The 22,010-nt window shown below is 42.5% G+C and overlaps 1 protein-coding gene across 1 annotated transcript in view; it reads right to left on the bottom strand.

The window, feature by feature from the left end:
* The window catches only part of NINL (ninein like), a 90,786-nt gene that overhangs the window by 10,645 nt on the left and 58,131 nt on the right, over positions 1-22,010 (bottom strand). Inside the window, exons 18-20 of the mRNA XM_035005712.1 lie at positions 19,669-19,773; positions 18,664-18,733; positions 211-369 (exon numbers count right to left, since the gene is read on the bottom strand). Coding sequence (XP_034861603.1) covers positions 211-369; positions 18,664-18,733; positions 19,669-19,773 — 334 coding nt within the window. The remainder of the gene's footprint in view (positions 1-210; positions 370-18,663; positions 18,734-19,668; positions 19,774-22,010) is intronic.

The following is a 22,010-nucleotide window of genomic DNA, read 5'->3' as shown; positions in this document are numbered from 1 at the left end:
CCAAATGTCCTCCTGAGAGGTCTACCAATTTACTCTCCTGGCATCAGGATTTAATTCCTTTCTGCTACTTTTTCTAGATATTGAGGATTTGCAAAAGCTGCTGAAGTCAAATTTTCCAAGGCACATACTTACTAAGTCTCTCTCTTTACCTGAGGGATGAGTCTGCCTCCAGGCATTTTAAGGCTGTTCCTGACAGTCTAGATTACTCACCTGCAACCCCTCCCGCTGCCCCACCTCCTCCAGTCTCCGTGTTAACAGCTGAATGGTGATGCAGTTCTTCTCATTCTGGGCCTGGTGGATAGAGGCCTCTTCTCCAAGCTGAAGGACCTTGTGATTGAGCTGGGACACTTCATCCTTGCATTTCTGACTCTGGAGCAAAATGGATTAAAATACAGATGACAAAGTTATTTTTTTTAAACCAGCAGCTCAATTCAGATCATTCTAGTGGCTTTGGCCAGGGACGATTTTGTTCCTTGAGGAACATGGGGCAATGTTTGGAGACAAGGCTCGTTATCACAGCGGGGAGGGGATGGCTACTGGCATCTCATGGGGGAGGTGCTCAGCGTCCTCCAGGGCAGGACTGATACGGCCCCGACGGCCACAGTGCCACAGAGGAGAAAGCCTGCTCCACTCCCTGGAGGAGAGGAGACACATCTGGACCATCAGAGGCGGTCACATCAGGAACATACAAACCACTGCTCTGAAAACCTTCCGTGTTGTTTTCATTTCTTTCATGGTTATTTCCAATTATTACTTTAAGCAATTTGAAGGAAAACACCCAATTAAACTTGAAGTATATGAAGCTCCTAGAAGTCTCCTCTGGTCTTTGTAATTAAACATACAGACATAGCTTTCAGCAGGACGAGGCGGTAATTAAACTGTGTGTTCTGCTTTTTCTCAGTACCCACTGGCCAGCAGGCGGTGCATGCTCAACAGATGCCCGCGGTGGGGGGGGGGGGGCAAGCGAAGGCGCCATGAGCTGAAACAGCAACGAGAACGCTGCCCCTACCGTCTCTCACCGTGCAAATGCCAGATACGTTCAACTGTCATGCACATCTTCATAGACACCACACTGTTGCTTGTTTGCTTTTCCCCACAGCCGCCCATCCATTCTCAAGGCCAAGCACCAGCAGCCCCAGGTGTCTGCAGAGTGGCATCCTCCGAATGGCTTCCCAGCGCCACTCTCGATGCACGCCCACCACTCCCCCGGGGCTGCGCTAACAACCACTGTGTTATTACGTTTCTGAGGACTTGAGAAGCAGATGATGGAACCCTGAAGTTGTTTCAACTTGGATTATTCATGCTTAGAGAGTCTACATGTTTTTCTCGTGATCACTGCTCCTTCTCTTCTCTGTAAAGAGACTGCCCCCTCGTCCTGTCCTTAAAATCTCAGAACTGAGGGTAGAGGTGTTTTCCAAACAACAGAAACTCATGGCCATTATGTCTGGTATGGAACTCTCGTGTTTATTACGTTTCATTGTGAAAATTAAAATTGTTTTTCAGTATCGATACACACTCATCTTGTTCTCTGAGAACAGCCTTGATTTTATGAACAGCCAGAAATGGAATCTTCATTCAGTTAATTTTCTTCTGTTTACCTTTAATATTTAGTCTTTGTTTGGAAATAATTTCAAACCTTTACAACACGGGCAAGGCTACTACAAAGAACACCTATGCACCCTTCACCCAGGCTCATTGGCTGGCAGCATCCCCGTGTGCTTCGTGGCAGATGCTTTCTGCAGGTACATGCATGCACGCGTGTACACACAACACACACACACACACACACACACACGAGGCCCTGCACTGTGTGTTTCCTAAGGAGGTGCATGTGTTCTCATATACTGTCATGCAGGTCTGGCTTCAGGACATGAATCACACCACCTACATCTCAGTTTTGTCAACTGGCCCATTATGCCCCTTCCTCCCCTCAGGCAGTGCCTTTACCAGGCAGGCCGTTTTAGCCTCCTTGAATTTGGGATATTTCTGTGGCCTTTGTCTTGTGTGACACCGAAAATTTTGACAGATACAGTCCCTCCCTGCCTCTCCCCTTTAACACTTCCTCACTTGGGGCCTGCTGGATGCTCCCTGTGATGAGGCTCAGGTGTGTGCCCCGCAGGGCACCCTACTGGGAGCATGGGCACCCTCTGTCTCTCCATGTCTGTGTCCATCACCTCCTTAATTCTAACTTACACTCATCTGGGTTTTATTGCAGAAGACAAAACAAGATGCTAGCAGTCATCTCCTGGTCACATTTTAAAACGAATGGATGTCTGTGCTACACAGGCTTACTGTGAATCTGATTAGGCCTTTAGGCCTAGTTTCTAATTTATAGGAAGTATAAGGAACAGAGGAGCAGACTGAACGACACTATCAGATTCAGAATGTGGGACGGCCAAAGGTCTCTTCAAAGAAACAGCCTTGTGGGGGTGAATCAGGTGTTCCAGGTTAAAAAGGCTAAACACATAGAGGCAGGCTGACCATATTTTCCATACATGGCCTCAATGGCCTCTCCCGCCCCACATCCCCTTCTGCAGTGGACACTCCCCACCCAGAGGAGCCTGTGTCCCTCCCTGTGCTTTGCGGGGGTCTGGGTGAGGATGATGTGGAGTATTTCTGAGGTCAGAAGCCTTGTGCCTGCCATGTGGTCCTCCTGGTGCCCCCTTGTGACACTCCCTAAAGGAGCCGAGCCCCACAGAGAGGAGCCGCATGTGATTCCAGCCCTGGCCTCTGGGTCACCCCAGCTGTCCGGTCTTCCCAGCCCCCATGATGGGAGCAGAGGTGGGGGGGGCCATCTGTCCCGTGCCCCATCTGAAGCCCTGACCCACAGGTTCTGCGAGTGCAATCAAGGGGCTTTTCTCTGCCACGAGAACAGCATTGACAGGTCAATGCATCACCCTCAACTGTATCCTAGTTCCAAAAAATTTACCAAAGAAGACATTTTTGAATAATTAGAGAAATGTAAATATGGTCGGAATATTGGATAGTGTTAGATGATTACGACTAGGTTTCTCAGGTGTTACAGTAGGACTGTGGTTAGGCAGAAGTTGCCTGTGAACTATTTAGAAGCAGAGTCTCACGGTATCTGACACTTACTTTCAGATGGCTTGAAAAAACACACACACATACACACAGTACAGAAAGATACAAAGACCCGTACAAACAAAAACTAAAGTACGTATGGTACTTTATGGTATTGTTAACAATACTGTCAAATTAAGACTGTAATATGGGGCTGATCAGTGCATATTATGTCAATTTTTCTGTGTGTTTAAAGCTTTTTATACTAAAAAGCGGAGGGAAAGAAAATAAATGGATACCTAGAATCCATTTACAAGTGTGTCCTAGAAATAAGCCTGAAAGGGGACGGGAGGCCCAGGAAAGCCCTAGATGGGTCATTTCACAGGAAGTTGGTCTGCAGGCAAATGCAGTCTGAACTTTTCATCCTAAATCAACCTAGCAATTGCCCTCTTTTTTTTTTTAAGGATTTATTTATTTATTTGACGGAGACAGAGAGAGAGAGGGAACACAGCAAGGGGAGTGGGAGAGGGAGAAACAGGCTTCTCGTCGAGCAGGGAGCCCAATGCGGGGCTCGATCCTGGGACCCTGGGATCATGACCTGAGCCGAAGGCAGACGCCCAACGACTGAGCCACCCAGGTGCCCAGCAACTGCCCTCCTGATGGAGAAGGCCTAAGCAAGGCCACCACACACTCACCATGGACACAAACACTCAGAGCTGGGAGCCCAGACAAGCCACCCGCTCACCAGTGGTCTGAGGCAGTTCCCACGGCGGAGCCACTCAGTGGCCCCGTGTGGGCGGAGGCAGCACTGGGAGAGAAGAGCTGTGGGACTGACCTCAGGGACAGCACAGGTTTGAGAAGCCAGGCGTGGCAACTCCTCCCCTCCCCTGCCCCAAGAACTAATGAGTGAGTTCAGCAAGGTGGGGGGACTGACAGATGAAAACCCATTTTATTTCTGTGTCCTAATAGTGAACATACAGAAACCCAAATTAAAAACGTAATACTAGTTCTGGTCTCTGGTCTGACATGTAAAAAGTTCCATCCCCCCAATAAGAAAAAGGCTGGATAAACTGAAATCAACAACTCCTCTTCGAAACTTTAGAGAATTGTGGTCAAAGGGCAAGCCAACACCCTGAAAACTGGAGAGACAGGCAAAGGATTCAGAGCTTACCAGGAGCAGAGGTTGGAGCCTGAAACTGGAAGGGAAATGGGCACCATAAGAACGAACACTGGAGGCTGCGTCTGGCTGGCTTGAGAGTTAACATGGTCTCAGAGGAGCCCCCAACTTTCCTGAGACATACCAGGTTCTTGCCCTTAACATCAGAGAAAATCCCCTCAGGCTTCTAGCAAGTGGGGGTAAAGTAATTGCTATGAACTGAACTGTGTCCCCTCCAGATTCCTATGCTGAAGCCCTCAACCTGCAATGTGACTGTATTTGGAGATAAGGCTTTTAGGAGGTAATTAAGGTAAAATGAGCTTATATGGGTAGGGTGCTAATCTGAAAGGACTATGATCTTTTAAGAAGTAGAGCACGATCTCTCCCTCTGTGTGGCCCTGTGGAAGAAGGGCCGTGTGAGGACCCAGTTAGAAGGCAGTTGTCTGCAAGTCAGGAAGAGGGCTCTCACTAGGAACCAAGGCAGCCAATCCCTCATCCTGGACTCTGGCCTCCAGAACTACAAGACAATGAATTTCTGTGAAGTCTCTCAGCTTACTGCACTTTGTTACAGCAGCTGAAGCCGCTCTGAAGGACACTCAGAGCATTCTGTTCCCCTCCTGCCCTTAAGAGAAATTACTATACTGGAGCTTAACCAACCCCAACCCCTCCAGCCTTTCTGTCTTAGCACATACCATGGGTCAGAGTGGCTAAAGTAAGAGTGACAACACCAAATGCTGGCAAGGATGTGAGGAAACTGGATCAAGCATAGATCACTGGTGGGAATGTAAACTATTACAGCCACTCTGGATACCAGTCAGGCAGTTTCTTACAAAACTAAACATGTAACTACCATACAACTCAGTATTTGCACCCTTGGGCATTTATCCCAGTGAAATGAAAACTTATGTTCATTAAAAAAACAAAACAAAACAAAAACCTGCATAGGAATGTTCAGAGCAGCTTTATTTGTGACAGGCCAAAACTGGAATCAGCCCAGTCGTCCCTTAAAAGGTGAGTGTTAAAACAAACTGTGGGACGTCATCACACAGAACAACATTCAGTAATAAAAAGAAGCTAACTACTGTTCAGGCAATGCTTAGATGAATCTCCAGGAAGTATGATATGTGAGAAAAGTCAGTCCCAAAGGGTACACTCCCTATGAATTCTTTAATATAACATTTGAAATGACAGTTTTAGAAATTAAGGACAGATGAGTGGATGTCAGGGGTCAGGGGCTGGGGTGGGTAGGCAGGAAGGGTGTAAGTGTGGTTGTGAAAGAACAGCATGAAGGATCCTTAAGGAGTTGGAACTGTTTAGTATCTTCCTCTTTTTTTTTTAAGATTTTATTTATTTATTTATTTATTTATTTATTTATTTATTTATTTATTTGAGAGAGAGAGAGAGAGAAAGCACAAGCAGGGGCAGAGGGAGAATGAAAAGCAGACTCCCCACTGAACAGGGAGCCTGACGTGGATCTCAATCCCAGGACCCCAGGATCATGACCTGAGCCGAAGGCAGATGCTTACCTGACTGAGCCACTCAGGCGCCCCAGAACTCTTCAGTATCTTGACTGTGATAGTGGATGCATGTATCCACACAGCTATGAAATTGTATAGAACTCAATACACATATATCACACACACAGACCTATACACACACGTACATACATGCACACACACGAACACATATACACATATACACACAGACCTACATGTAGACACACACACACACACGAACCCATACACACATGCACATACACACACATATACACACAAATGAATGCATAAGTAAAACTGGGGAAATCTAAGTAAGACCCATGGATTATATCAACATTAATAGCTTGGTTATATTTGTTATAGGCTGATTTCTATTCACCCAAAAGTCGTATGTTGAAGTTAAAACTCCCAATACCTCAGAATGTGACTGTATTTAGACATAGTCTTTAAATAGGTGATTAACATAAAATGAGGTCCTACAAGTGGGCCCTAACCTAATATGATAGTGTCCTATTAAGAAGAGATTAGAGAGGGCGGAGCAAGATGGCAGAGGAGTAGGAGACCTGGATTTCCTCTGGTCTCAGGAATTCAGCTGCATAGGGATCAAACCATCCTGAACACCTACAAACTCAACAGGAGATCGAAGAAAAGAATAGCAACAAATCTCTGAACAGAAAAGCGACCACTTTCTGGAAGGTAGGACGTGCGGAGAAGTGCATCCGAGGCGATATTCAGGAGGATAGATGGCGGGGGAGGGGGGCCTCCGTCGGCCACTTCTGGCAAGTGATAGGGCAGCTGAGCACAAAATCGGAACTTTTAGAAGTCTGCTCCGCTGAGGGATGTCGCTCCAGTGGCTAAGCAGAGGGTGAAACCCTCACGGGACAGTGTGGTCTCAGGACCCTCGGGGTCAAAGGAAGACCGGGGGTGCCTGAGTGCGGCAGAGCTCCCAGGTATCGAAGCGGGGAAGCCGGCTGCAGAGATGGAGCCGAGGAGCGGACTCTCAGCTCAGGGTTGCCATAAACCGAGATCTGCGGCACAGTCGGGCCACTGCTCCTCCAGCAGGGACCCAACAAGCGGCAGATCCGGTGAGACTCCCCATCCTCCCCTGGGAGGAGTAGCGCGGGAGCGCACCACAGGGATCACCAAGTTGGGTGCCAGAGATAGAAACGCTCGGTCACAGGCTGGGTGAGCATGGAGAGTGGGCAGAGACCGGGGAGCCGGGAGTGACTTACTGCTTTTCTCTGGGGGCTCACTGAGGAGCGGGGCCCCGAATTCTCGGCTCCTCTGGGGCGGAGATTGGGAGGCCGTCATTTTCACTCCCCTCCTCCAAAGCTGTACGGAAAGCTTGCAGGGAAAAAAAGCTCCCAAGAGCAAACCTGAGCAGATTACTTAGACCGGACTGGGCAACGGCGGAGCAATTCCAACTCCAGCAAAGACATTTGGGAACCACGGCAACAGGCCCCTCCCCCAGAAGATCAGCAAGAACAGGGAGCCAAGACCAAGTTTACCGATCAATGAGAACGGCAGAACTCCAGTGCTAGGGGAATACTGCACATAGAATCCTTGGCTTTTTTACCATGATTCTTTACTCTTCCAAAGTTAATTTTTTTTAACTGTCTTTTTTTTTTTTTAATTTTTCTTTTTCCCTTTTTCAACCAACATCTTATCAATTCCTTTTTTAAAAAACACTTTTATTTTTCTTTTAGAGTCATATTCTATCCCTTCATAGTAGTTACCTTTATTTTTCGCATATATATATATAAGTTGTTCTCTCTTTAAAATTTTGAGATAGTTTCTTTTAACAGATCAAAATATACCCTAAATCTCTATTGTATGGCTTTGCTCTAGTCTCCTGCGTGATCACATTGTCTCCCTTTTTTTTCTTTTTTTCTTTTTTAAATCCTCTTCTTTCTTTATTCAAACAACTTCTTATCAATTCCTTTTATAAAATTTTTTATAATTTTCATCTCTACAGTCATATTCCATCCCTTCATCATATCAACCCTTATTTTGTACATATATAAGTTTTTCTTTCTTTAAAAATTTGGGAGGCACTTTCTTCTAACAGACCAAAATGCACCCAAAATCCAGTGTGTGGCACTGATCTATGTACCAGCCTGATCATATTTGATCATATTCTGTTTTTTTTGTTTTGTTCTGTTTTTGTTTGTTTTTATCTTTTTTTCTTTTTTTTTTCTTTTTCTTTTCCCCCAGCTTCAGGTCTTTTCTGATTTGTTTAGAGTATATTTTCTGGGGACATTGTTACCCTGTTAGCATTTTGTTCTCTTATTCATCTATTCTCCTCTGGACAAAATGACAAGATGGAAAAAATCACCTCAACAAAAAGAACAAGAGGCAGTACCGACTGCCAGGGACCTACTCAATACGGACATCAGTACGATGTTGGATCTAGAGTTCAGAATCATCACTTTAAAGATACTAGCTGGGCTTGAAAAAAGCATGGAAGTTATCAGAGAAACCCTTTCTGGAGAAATAAAAGAACTAAAATCTAACCAAGTCGAAATCAAAAAGGCTATTAAGGAGGTGCAATCAAAAATGGGGGTGCTAACTGCTAGGATAAATGAGGCAGAAGAGTGAATCAGTGATACAGAAGACCAAATGATGGAAAACAAAGAAACTGAAAAAATGAGAGATAAACAACTACTGGATCACGAGAGCAGAATTCAAGAGATAAGCGATACCGTAAGACGAAACAACACTAGAATAATTGGGATCCCAGAAGAAGAAGAAAGAGAGAGAGAGCCAGAAGGTATAATGGAACAAATTATAGCAGAGAACTTCCCTAATTTGGGGAAAGAAAAAGGCATCAAAATCCAGGAAGCACAGAGAACCCCTCTCAAAATCAATAAAAATAGGTCAACACCCCAACATCTAATAGTAAAACTGACGAGTCTCAGAGATAAAGAGAAAATCCTGAAAGCAGCTCGGGAGAAGAGATATGTAACCTACAATGCTTGGCAACAGACCGATCCACAGAGACCTGGCAGGCCAGAAAGGACTGGCAGGATATATTCAGAGCACTAAATGAGAGAAATATGCAGCCAAGAATACTCTATCCAGCTAGGCTGTCATTGAAAATTGAAGGAGACATAAAAAGCTTCCAGGACAAACAAAAACTAAAGGAATTTGCAAACACAAAACCAGCCCTACAGGAAATCTTGAAAGGAGTCCTCTAAGCAAAGAGAGAGCCTAAAAGCAACATAGACCAGAAAGGAACACAGACAATATACAGTAACAGTCACCTTACAGGCAGTACAATGGCACTAAATTCCTATCTTTCAATAGTTACCCTGAATGTAAATGGGCTAAATGCCCCAATCAAAAGACACAGGCTATCAGATTGGATTAAAAAGCAAGACCCATCGATATGCAGTCTGCAAGAGACTCATTTTAGACCCAAAGACACCCCCAGATTGAAAGTGAGGGGGTGGAAAACCATTTACCATGCTAATGGACACCAAAAGAAAGCTGGGGTGGCAATCCTTATATAAGACAAATTACATTTTAAACCAGAGACTGTAATAAGAGATGAAGAAGGACACTATATCCTACTTAAAGGGTCTAACCAACAAGAAGATCTAACAATTGTAAATATCTATGCCCCTAACATGGGAGCAGCCAATTATGTAAGGCAATTAATAACAAAAGCAAAGAAACACATTGACAACAATACAATAATAGTGGGGGACTTTAACATCCCCCTCACTGAAATGGACAGATCATCTAAGCAAAAGATCAACAAGGAAATAGAGACTTTAAATGACACACTGGACCAAATGGACTTCACAGACATATTCAGAACATTCCATCCCAAAGCAACGGAATTCACACTCTTCTCTAGCGCCTATGAAACATTCTCCAGAATCAATCACATCCTAGGTCATAAATCAGGTCTCAACCAGTACCAAAAGATTGCGATCATTCCCTGCCTATTTTCAGACCACAATGCTTTGAAACCAGAACTCAATCACAAGAGGAAAGTCGGAAAGAACTCAAATACATGGAGTTGCTAAAGAGCATCCTACTAAAGAATGAATGGGTCACCCAGGAAATTAAAGAAGAATTTAAAAAATTCATGGAAACCAATGAAAATGAAAACACAACTGTTCAAAATCTTTGGGATGCAGCAAAGGCAGTACTAAGAGGAAAGTATATAGCAATACAAGCCTTTCTCAAGAAACAAGAAAGGTCTCAAGTACACAACCTAATCCTTCACCTAAGGAGCTGGAGAAAGAACAGCAAATAAAGCTTAAACCCAGCAGGAGAAGAGAAATAATAAAGATCAGAGCAGAAATCAATGAAACAGAAACCAAAAGAACAGTAGAACAGATCAACAAAACTAGGAGCTTGTTCTGTGAAAGAATTAATAAGATTGATAAACCCCTGGCCAGATTATCAAAAAGAAAAGAGAAATGACCCAAATCAACAAAATCATGAATGAAAGAGGAGAGATCACAACCAACACCAAAGAAATACAAACAATTTTAAGAACATATTATGCGCAAGTCTATGCCAGCAAATTAGATAACCTGGAAGAAATGGATGCATTCCTAGAGATGTATCAACTACCAAATCTGAACCAGGAAGCAATAGAAAACCTGAACAGACCTATAACCACCAAGGAAATTGAAGCAGTCATCAAAAATCTCCCAAAAAACAAAAGCCCAGGGCCAGATGGCTTCCCAGGGGAATTCTACCAAACATTTCAAGAAGAATTAATACCTATTCTTCTGAAACTGTTCCAAAAAATAGAAATGGAAGGAAAACTTCCAAACTCGTTTTATGAGGCCACCATTACCTTGATCCCCAAACCAGACAAAGACCCCATCAAAAAGAATTACAGACCAATACCCTTGATGAACATGGATGCAAAAATTCTCACCAAAATACGAGCCAATAGGATCCAACAGTACGTTAAAAAGATTATGCACCACGACCAAGTGGGCTTTATTCCTGGGCTGCAAGGTTGGTTCAACATCCGCAAATCAATCAACGTGATACAATAAATTAATAAAAGAAAGAACAAGAATCATATGATCCTCTCAATAGATGCAAAAAAAGCATTTGACAAAGTACAGCATTCTTTCTTGATCAAAACTCTTCAGCGTATAGGGATAGAGGGTACATACCTCAATATGATAAAAGCCATCTATGAAAAATCTACAGCAAATATCATTCTCAATGGGGAAAAACTGAGAGCTTTCCCTCTAAGGTCAGGAACATGGCAGGGATGTCCACTATCACCACTGCTATTCAACATAGTATTAGAAGTCCTAGCCACAGCAATCAGACAACAAAAAGAAATCAAAGGCATCCAAATCAGCAAAGAAGAAGTCAAACTCTCACTCTTTGCAGATGATATGATACTCTATGTGGAAAACCCAAAAGACTCCACCCCAAAACTGCTAGAACTCATACAGGAATTCAGTAAAGTGGCAGGATATAAAATCAACTCACAGAAATCAGTGGCATTCCTATACACCAACAACAAGACAGAAGAAAGAGAAATTAAGGAGTCAATCCCATTTACAATTGCACCCAAAACCATAAGGTACCTAGGAATAAATCTAACCAAAGAGACAAAGGATCTGTACTCAGAAAACTATAAAATACTCATGAAAGAAATTGAGGAAGACACAAAGAAGTGGAAAAACATTCCATGCTCATAGATTGGAAGAACAAATATTGTGAAGATGTCAATGCTACCTAGAGCAATCTACACATTCAATGCAATCCCCATCAAAATACCATCCACTTTTTTCAAAGAAATAGAACAAATAATCCTAATATTTGTATGGAACCAGAAAAGACCCCGAATAGCCACAGGAATGTTGAAAAAGAAAAGCAAAGCTGATGGCATCATAATTCCGGACTTCCAGCTCTATTACAAAGCTGTCATCATCAAGACAGTATGGTACTGGCACAAAAACAGACACATAGATCAATGGAACAGAGTAGAGAGCCCAGAAATGGACCCTCAACTCTATGGTCAACTCATCTTTGACAAAGCAGGAAAGAATGTCCAATGGAAAAAAGACAGTCTCTTCAACAAATGGTGTTGGGAAAACTGGACAGCCACAGGCCGAAGAATGAAACTGGACCATTTCCTTACACCACACACAAAAACAGACTCCAAATGGTTGAAAGACCTCAATGTGAGACAGGAGTCCATCAAAATCCTAAAGGAGAACACAGACAGCAACCTATTCGACCTCACCCACAGCAACTTCTTCCCAGACACATCGCCAATGGCAAGGGAAGCAACGGCAAAAATGAACTATTGGGACTTCATCCAAATAAAAAGCTTTTGTACAGCAAAAGAAACAGTCAACAAAACCAAAAGACAACCGACAGAATGGGAGAAGATATTTGCAAATGACATATCAGATAAAGGGCTAGTATCCAAAATCTATAAAGAACTTATCAAACTCAACATCCAAAGAACAAAGAATTCAATCAAGAAATGGGCAGAAGACATGAACAGACATTTTTCCAAAGAACACATCCAAATGGCCAACAGACACATGAAAAAGTGCTCAACATCACTCGGCATCAGGGAAATCCAAATCAAAACCTCAATGAGATACCACCTTACACCTTAACAAGTGAAGAAACAACAGATGTTGGCGAGGATGCGGAGAAAGGGGAACCCTCCTACACTGTTGGTGGGAATGCAAGCTGGTGCAGCCACTCTGGAAAACTGTATGGAGGTTCCTCAAAAAGTTGAAAATAGAGCTACCATATGATCCAGCAATTGCACTACTGGGTATTTACCCCAAAGATACAAACATAGGGATCCGAAGGGGTATGTGCACTCCGAAGTTTATAGCAGCAGTGTCCACAATAGCCAAACTGTGGAAAGAGCCAAGATGTCCATCGACAGATGAATGGATAAAGAAGAGGTGGTATATATATACAATGGAATATTATGCAGCCATCAAAAGGAATGAGATCTTGCCATTTGCAACGACGTGGATGGAACTGGAGGGTGTTATGCTGAGCGAAATAAGTCAATCAGAGAAAGACATGTATATATGACCTCACTGATATGAGGAATTCTTAATCTCAGGAAACAAATTGAGGGTTGCTGGAGTGGGGGGCGTGGTGGGAAGGATGGGGTGGCTGGGTGATAGACACTGGGGAGGGTATGTGCTATGGTGAGTGCTGTGAATTGTGCAAGACTCTTGAATCACAGATCTGTACCTCTGAAACAAATAATGCAATATATGTTGAAAAAAAAAAAAAGAAGAAAATAGCAGGAGGGGAAGAATGAAGGGGGGGAAATCGGAGGGGGAGACAAACCATGAGAGACGATGGACTCTGAAAAACAAACTGAGGTTTCTAGAGGGGAGAGGGGTAGGAGGATGGGTTAGCCTGGTGACGGGTATTAAAGAGGGCACATTCTGCATGGAGCACTGGGTGTTATGCACAAACAATGAATCATGGAACACTACATCAAAAACTAATGATGTAATGTATGGTGATTAACATAACAATAAAAAATTCAAAAAAATTTAAAAAAAGAAAAAAAAGGAGAAGTATGAAATAAAATTTCCTGATGTTAAATTTAAAAAAAAAAGAGAGATTAGAACACAGACATGTAAGAGGGAAGGCCATGTGAGGACACAGGAAGAAGATGGCTATCTGCCAGACAGGCTTCATGAAATTAACTTGCTGACCCTTGACCTTGGACCTCTAACCTCAAGAATTACAAGGAAATAAATTTCTGTTGTGTAAGCCACTCAATCTGTGGCATTTTGTTATTGCAGCCCTAGAGAGCTAATACAGATATTATAGTATAGTTTCATGAAGTGTTACCACTGGGGGATCCAAAACCTTTGGGATACTGCAAAAGCAGTCCTAAGAGGGAAGTTTATAGCAATACAGGCTTACCTCAGGAAGCAAGACAAATCTCAAATACGGAACCTAACCTCATACCTAAAGGAGCTAGAAAAAGGACAAACAAGATCCAAAACCAGCAGATGGAAGGAAATAATAAAGATTAGAGCAAAAATAAATGATATGGAAACTAAGCAAACAAGCAAAAAAACCAGTAGAACAGACCAATGAAACCAGGAGCTGGTTCTTTGAAAAATTAATAAAATTCATAAACTCCTGGTAGCCTTATCAAAAGAAAAGAAAAAGGACCCAAATAAATAAAATCACAAATGAGAGAGGAGAAATAACAATCAACACCATAGAAATACAAACAATGAGAGAATACTATGAAAAACTCTATGCCAACAAATTGGACTGCTCAGAAAAAATGGATAAATTCTTAGAAACATATAAATTACCAAAACTGAAACAGGAAGAAACAGAAAATTTGAACAGAGTGATAACCAGCAAATAAGTGAAATTAGTAATCAAAAATCTCCCAACAAAACAAAAGTCTAGGACCAGATGGCTTCATAGGAAAATTCCACCAAACATATAAATTAGAGTTAATACCCATTCTTCTCAAACTATTCCAAAAAGTAAAAAAGGAAAGAAAACTTCCAAACTCATTCTATGAGGCCCATATTACCCTGATAGCAAAACCAGATAAAGACACCACCAAAAAAGAGAACTACAGGGCTGTTTCTCTGATGAACACAGATGCAAAAATCCTCAACAAAATACTAGCAAACTGAATCCAACAATAGCAAAAATAATTCATCACAATCAAATGGGATTTATTCCTGGGTTGCAAGCGTTGTTCAAAATTTGCAAATCAATCAGTGTAACACATCACATTAATAAAAGAAAGGACAGGAACCATATGATCATTTTAAATAGATGCAGAAAAAGCATTTGACAAAGTACAACATCCATTCATGATTAAAAACCCTCAACAAAGTAGGTTTAGAGGAAACATAATAAAGGCCATAGGTGAAAAAGCCACAGTTAGCATCATCTTCAATGAGGGAAAAGCTGTTTTTCTCAGGTCAGGAATAAGACAGGGATATCCACTCTCACCACTTTTATTCAACACAGTCCTGGCAGTCCTGGCCATAGCAATCAGACAAGAAAAAGAAATAAAAAGCATCTAAATTGGCAAGGAAGAGGTAAAACTTTCCCTATTTGCAGATGACATGACATTGTATATAGAAAACCTGAAAGACTCCACCAAAAAACTGCTTGAACTGATAAATGAATTCAGGAAAGTTGCAGGATACAAAATCAACATACAGAAATCTGTTGCATTTCATTACATTAATTATGAAGGAGGAGAAAGAGACCTTCAGGAATCAATCCCATTTATAATTATACCAAAAACAATAAGATACCTAGGAATAAACCTAACCAACATAGTGAAAGACCTGTCCTCTGAAAGCTATAAAATACTGATGAAAAAAATTGATGACAGAAAGAAATGGAAAGACATTCCATGTTCATGGATCAGAACAAATATTGTTAAAATGTCCATACTACCCAAAGCAGTCTACACATTTAACGCCATCTCTATCAAAATACCAACAGCATTTTTCACAGAACTAGAATAAGCAATCCTGAAATTTGTATGGAACCACAAAAGACCTTGACTAGCCAAAGCAACCTTAAAAAAGAAAAGGTGGAGACATCACAATTCAAGACTACAAGTTATATTACAAGGCTTTAGTAATCAAAAAAGTATGGTACTGGCACAAAAACAGACACATAGATCAATGGAACAGAAGAGAAAACCCAGAAATAAACCTACACTGTATGGTCAATTAATCTTCAACAAAGCAAGAAAGAATATCCAATGAGAAAAAGTCTCTTCAAGAAATGGTTTTGGGAAAACTGGACAGCAACATGCAAAAGAATGAATTTTCTTCCACTTTCTTCCACCACACACAAAATTATACTCAAAATGGATGAAAGACCTAAATGTGAGACCTGAAAACCATAAAAATCCTAGAAGACAGCATAGGCAGTAATGTCTCTGACACTGGCCACAGCAACTTCTTTCTAGATATGTCTCCTGAGGCAAGGGAAACAAAAGCAAAAATAAACTACTGGGACTGCATCAAAATAAAAAGCTTCTGCACAGCAAAGGAAACAATCAACAAAACTAAAAGGCAGCCTACGGAATGGGAAAAGATATTTGCAAATCACATATCTGATAAAAGGTTAGTATCCAAAATATATAAAGAACTTATAAAACTCAATACCCAAAAAACCAACTAATCCAATTTTTTAAAAATGGGCAGACCACATGAATAGACATTTTTCTAAAAAAGACATCCAGATGGGGCCAACAGACACATGGAAAGTTCACTCATCATCAGGGAAATACAAATCAAAACTACGAGATATCACCTCATGCCTGTCAGAATGGCTAAAATCAACAACACAAGAAACAATAGGTGTTGGCGAGGATGTGGAGAAAGAGAAACCCTCATCACTGTTGGTGGGAATGCAAACTGCGGGGCCACTGTAGAAAACAGTATGGCAGTTTCTCAAAAAGTTAAAAACAGAACTACCCTACAATCCAGCAGTCATACTACTAGGTATTTACCCAGAGAATACAAAAATACTAATTCAAAGGCATATATATACCCTGATGTTTATGGCAGCATTATCTACAATAGCTACATTATGGAAATAGCTCAAGCGTACATCCCCTCATTAATGGATAAAGAAGATATGAGATACACATACACACAATGGAATATTACTTGGTCATAAAAAAGAATGAAACCTTGCCATTTGCAATGACATGGATGGAGCTACAGTGCATAATGCTAAGCGAAATAGAGAAAGACCACACCATATGATTTCACTCATATGTGGAATTTCAGAAACAAAACAAATGAGCATAGGGGAAAAAAAGGTAGAGGCAAACCTAGAAGCTCTCAACTAGAGAACAAATTGATGGCTACCAGAGGGGAGGTGGGTGGGAGAATGGATAAAATAGGTGATGGGAATTAAGGAGCGCACTTGTCATGGAAGTGTTGAATTACTATATGTGCACCTGAAACTAATGTTACATTGGATGTTAAGTGAAATTTAAATAAAAACTTAAAAAAAAAATGTTACCATTGGGGGAAACTGGTCAAAGTGTTTTAAGGATTTCTCTATATTTCTTACAACTACATGAGTTGGCAATTATCACTAACAATATCAATTAAAAAAGAATTAAAAAAACCAAGAATGATACATCCCAGCTTGTGTGCTTCCTCCTTAATAATGCATCCAAAAGGGCATCTGGGTGGCTCAGTCAGTTAAGCTCCACCTTCGGCTCAGGTCATGATCCCAGGGTCCTGGGATTGAGTCCCACATCAGGCTCCCTGCTTGCGGGGAGTCTGCTTCTCCCTCTGCCTCTCCCCCAGCTCGTGTGCTCTCTGTCTCTCTCTCAACCACTCTCTCACACATTAAATAAATAAATAAATAATAATAAATAAATAAATAAATAAATAAATAAATAAATAATTCATCCAAAAGCCAGTAAATGAGACCAAGTATGAAAGGCATCTATGTATGGGGGCAAAAAGAGGACCAGTGGGGGTTAGTGCTTAAACAGAGTGGGAAGGGCGTTTACGTGTGGGGTAAGGGGAGATTAATCAACAGTAAGTAGATCTTCTGAAGATAGAAAGCAGGCTTCTCACTGCTGGAGATAGGAGTTACAAATATGGAAAGGGAGAAACTAGGATCATCCCCATGATGTTAGGTGGGAATTGCATATATGGGGTTTGAATTCACGATTTTCAGTAGAGATTATATATATATATATAAATACTCATGCAACCATATGCATATGTATATAAGAACATACACACTCCTTAGCTCTATCCATTAAGTGTGCCTGGAAGTAGTGACATCCCAGGAGCCGTGGGCACTCCTGGTGCCCAGGTCTTGGTCCCAAACACCATTCTACAGTAAAGGTGACTGGGGGCTTCTTGTGGGAGGTAGCTGATTACAGGCTAAGGCAGGGGAAGTATTAGATGAACATGGAATATCTGAGGGTACCAGAAAGTAAGGAACTGCTCAAAAAATGATCAGGATCTGTCTGGAGGACCCAGAAACCACTGTGAAGGGACTTTCACTGGCCAACTCTGGGACAATTTGAACACGAAAATAAATACTGATGGTAATGTATTATAACCCACTGAATTAAACAGGATCCTAGGATAATAATATGATGATGGAATGAATAAATAAGTGAACAGAAAAGAAAGCTCTTCCTTATACTAGAATACCAATAAGATTAGTTACCAACTGGCCACCATCACAGCAAAAAACAAAGGATGCTAAAATAAGGTAATGAGAGTTTGATGAGGAACAGGGTATTTACATAATGTCAAAGTATCTACCCATACAGTACTCACCAATTACAAAGGGAAAAGTAACCTCACTTGTGGAGAAGCCCAGCCAACACCACCTAACCAGGAATCAAAGATGACATCACAAGGAATGGGACAAATCACACTAAAGAGGCATAATCTAAAGGGAACATCAAAGAAACCAAATGGAGGGCCTTCCTACAAAAGAACTGCTTGTAATCTTCAAAAGTGCCCCGGTCCTAAAAACCAAGGCGTGACCGAGAGAGCCATGTGCTTCTGCCAGGGAGGGGACAGCTGGCAAAGCTCAGTGGGGTGGGGGCTCAGACGGCACTTTTGCACCCATGTTAACATCCCAACTTTGAGCCGGGGAAGGGGCGGATGGGTTGGCAACTCACTCTCAGATCTTTCATAAAAGAGTTCTGTCTTGGGGCGCCTGGGTGGCTCAGTTGGTTAAGCGACTGCCTTCGGCTCAGGTCATGATCCTGGAGTCCCGGGATCGAGTCCCGCATCGGGCTCCCTGCTCGGCAGGGAGTCTGCTTTGTTCTCTAACCCTATCCCCTCTCATGTGTTCTCTCTCTCTAATTCTCTCTCTCTCAAATAAATAAATAAAATCTTTAAAAAAAAAAAGAGTTCTGTCTTTCCTTTTTGTAAGTGTGAAATTATTTCAAAATAATGAGAAAAGGAGAGTGGTGTCAGCGTCATGCAGGTATCAATACCTGACCTGTTTGTTGAGCTCTTCCACTTCAGAGCAGGCCTTTTCCCTGTCTCTCTTTAAATCCTCGATTTCCTTCCTGTTGAAAAAGCAAAATGTATAGTATCACTGACCAGCCAGTTTCTTTTTTTCCCTGTCACTGTCCCTCTAACAGTGGTGGCTCAGGGTGTGCAGCCACAGAAGAGACTCTCACGCCTGCTCCTGGGACCCCAGAGCCACCACTCTGCCACTGTTCTCCACCACTGCTGCTGCCCACCCAGCTGGGACCCCGACCCTGGGAACCAGAGGAACACTGCCAGTACTCTAAGAACCTCCATGGAATTTCTCAGTCGCACACAGTAACATCTCGTTAGCAAAACATGTGGCCGTTCACACCCAGCGGCATAAATAGAACGAACAGCCTTGTATCTGCTGATGTCTCTTGTAAAATGTAAAATTTCCTGACAGCAAATGAGGGAAACAATGGTTTTTTTTTTTTTTAAGATGTTATTTATATATTTGAGATAGAGTGAGAGCACAAGCACTAGTGGGGGCGGGGGGGGACAGATGGAGAGGGAGAAGCAGACTCCCCGCTGAGCAGGGAGCCTGATGCAGGATCGATCCTGGGATCCCGGGACCATGACCTGAGCTGAAGGCAGATGCTTAACTGACTGAGCCACCCAGGCGTCCAGGGAAACAAAGGTTTCTAGAAGGGAAAAAACTTTTAGATTTCAGAAATGCTGTAATATAATAGTAATCACTTGTTGACCACCTGCTCTGGATGCCATATTTTAATAATCTTTAACTTCATAGTTGAAAAAAAAAAAAGGTCAAACCGTCCTTGGATAAGACTATGGAAGTGAAAGTAGAAAGCCACTCCCCTTCCACATCGAGGCAGACACTCAACTGGCTGAGCCACCTAGGCGCCTGAACACTCCCCACTTTTCACAGCAACACCTTCAAAGCTCATTGTACAGAGAGCAAAGCGTGCTATAGACTGGAGTCCAGGCAGAACCACAGAGCCAGGGCCCTTACCTCTGGGCATCACTTGTCCTTTCTGCAGCTTCAAGCTTTTGCTGAATCCTTCCCAGCTCATTTTTCAACAATGTGTTTTCTTCAGAAAGCCTATCCAACTCGATTCTGCATGAAAAATTGAAAACAAGTGGTAAGAGTGGGGACTCCAGGAGCTGGCCACCATAAGTAGTTCACATGAGTATGGTCTTGCAGGTGGAAGTCATGGTGGATCCTGCATCATCTCTGGATGGCACAGAGCACAGGGTTCCTTTTCCTTTATGCACTGCTGACATCCTATGGTTTGTATCTCCCAAGCAACAAGCTACAGAAAATAAAGCATTCTTAGCTTCTAAAACAATCACACAATCAACTCATTAAGAGTATTCAGCACCTTGGTTCTGTTTACTTCGTGTTTACAGCTGACCTGTTACCACATCTCACAACCACTAACTAAAACGAGTGTGCTCATGGCTGGTATCAACGCACAATGCTGGCTGTGGGTCCTCAGGTTACGGCATGGTAGTAACCAGGAACTCTAGCATGGAGCTAAAGAGCATGAGCAATCAGAAGACCAAAACACATTTTCCTCTTTAGTGAGAGCTACCTGCATTGTACACTCTTCAGGTCAGCACTAGGGACGAGGAAACTGGGGAGATGCCCACATCCCTTGTACAGAGAGACCGAATGCAAGGTGGATCCCTCAGTGGGAAAAAGCAAGCATGAGTAGCTACTACATGAACCAAGTCTGCTTGGAGCCACCTTTGCTCTCTGATGCCTTAGAGATCTCCACTTGGGTAACACCACTGACATATGACAGAGAAGCAATTTACCAGTAAAGATCACAAATGAGGCAGCTTAAGACCTGTGTTTGCTGCCCGAGAAATTTATTGTTTTTTTTTTTTTAGATTTTTACTTATTTGAGAGAGAGTGCATACGAGCAAGGGGAGGGGCAGAGCAAGAGGGAGAAGCAGACTCCCTACTGAGCAGGGAGCCCGACGTGGGGCTTGATCCCAGGACCGAGCTGAAGTCAGATGCTTAACGAACTGAGCCACCCAGGTACCCCCACCCTAGAAATTTATTCTTTTTTTTTTTTTTTAAGATTTTATTTATTTATTTGAGAGAGAGAATAAGAGAGAGAGAGAGCATGAGAGGGGGGAGGGTCAGAGGGAGAAGCAGACTCCCTGCCGAGCAGGGAGCCCGATGCGGGACTCGATCCCGGGACTCCAGGATCATGACCTGAGCTGAAGGCAGTCACTCAACCGAGCCACCCAGGCGCCCTAGAAATTTATTCTTTAAATAGACACTGGTCTGACATTTGTTCCCCCCGCCAATAGGTCCCTACTGGCATTAGCTTCTAATTTTTTCAATCTAAAAATACTCAAAGCCACATGGTCTTGTTATGTTTAATGTAATAGGCTTATAATACCAAGCATAAGTGTCTTCTTCATACACATAAATATAACTTCATTTTATCTCATGAGGAACTAAAGAGAAAAATAAAGAAAGGGAAGTCATTGGAATTTTTAAAGCAGCAAATGGTTTCAAGCACAGGAGAGAAACAAACGAGGTCTGTGTTTGGGAATCGCCACTCTGGCTCCAGGATGGAAAACAAACTGACTCAGTGCTGCTGTGTGTTGGGCGGTTTCCACTTCAGCTTCCTGGGCCTCAGAGAAGCTGATGGCTGTCCCACCCCATCCCCCTCACCACACCAAGCAGCTAGAGCTGTGTGAGACTGACCATACAATGGGTGACTGTCCTCACAGAAGGTAAGGGAAACCTCCAAGGGCCCCTAATAAAACAAAAGTCTAGATGCTGAAACCCTAGCTGTGAGCATTAGGCCACACACAGACAGGGTCACCCTGAGGCCAGTGCCTATGGCAGCACTGCCAGCAGCAGCGTGGAAAAACCACACCAGGCGGGCCTACATTAAGCAGTGCCCTCGAAGGAAGTTAAGGCGGTCCCAAGTCTCAGCAAAAGCAGTATCCGCCCTTTCTTCAGAAAGCATCTTCTACTACAGTTCCGGAGATTCCCAGAGATGAACAGCATGTAAACACAAGCTCACAGTCACAGATCACCACAACATACATGGAAAAAAGCCACCTCCCAGCAGCAGCAGAAGCAAAACAGCAGACTGGATCCCACAGGAACCTCAGATATTGGAATTATCAGACACAAACTAAGGATAAAATTGTAAAATGTTTACATAATAAAAAATAAAAAATAAACAAGAAACAAGAAACTATCAAAAATGATCAGACCAAAAGGGACAAAACAGGGCTTTTGGAAATGGGGAAGAAAAAAAAAAGGCAATGTCGAAATAAAACCTCACTGAATGAGTTAAATGGCAGATTTAAACAGAGCTG

The sequence above is a fragment of the Mirounga leonina genome, unplaced genomic scaffold (assembly GCF_011800145.1).
Source record: "Mirounga leonina isolate KUSES-001 unplaced genomic scaffold, KU_Mleo_1.0 Mir_150, whole genome shotgun sequence".
Classification (NCBI taxonomy): domain Eukaryota; kingdom Metazoa; phylum Chordata; class Mammalia; order Carnivora; family Phocidae; genus Mirounga; species Mirounga leonina.
This window is presented reverse-complemented; position numbering and strand designations above follow the sequence as displayed.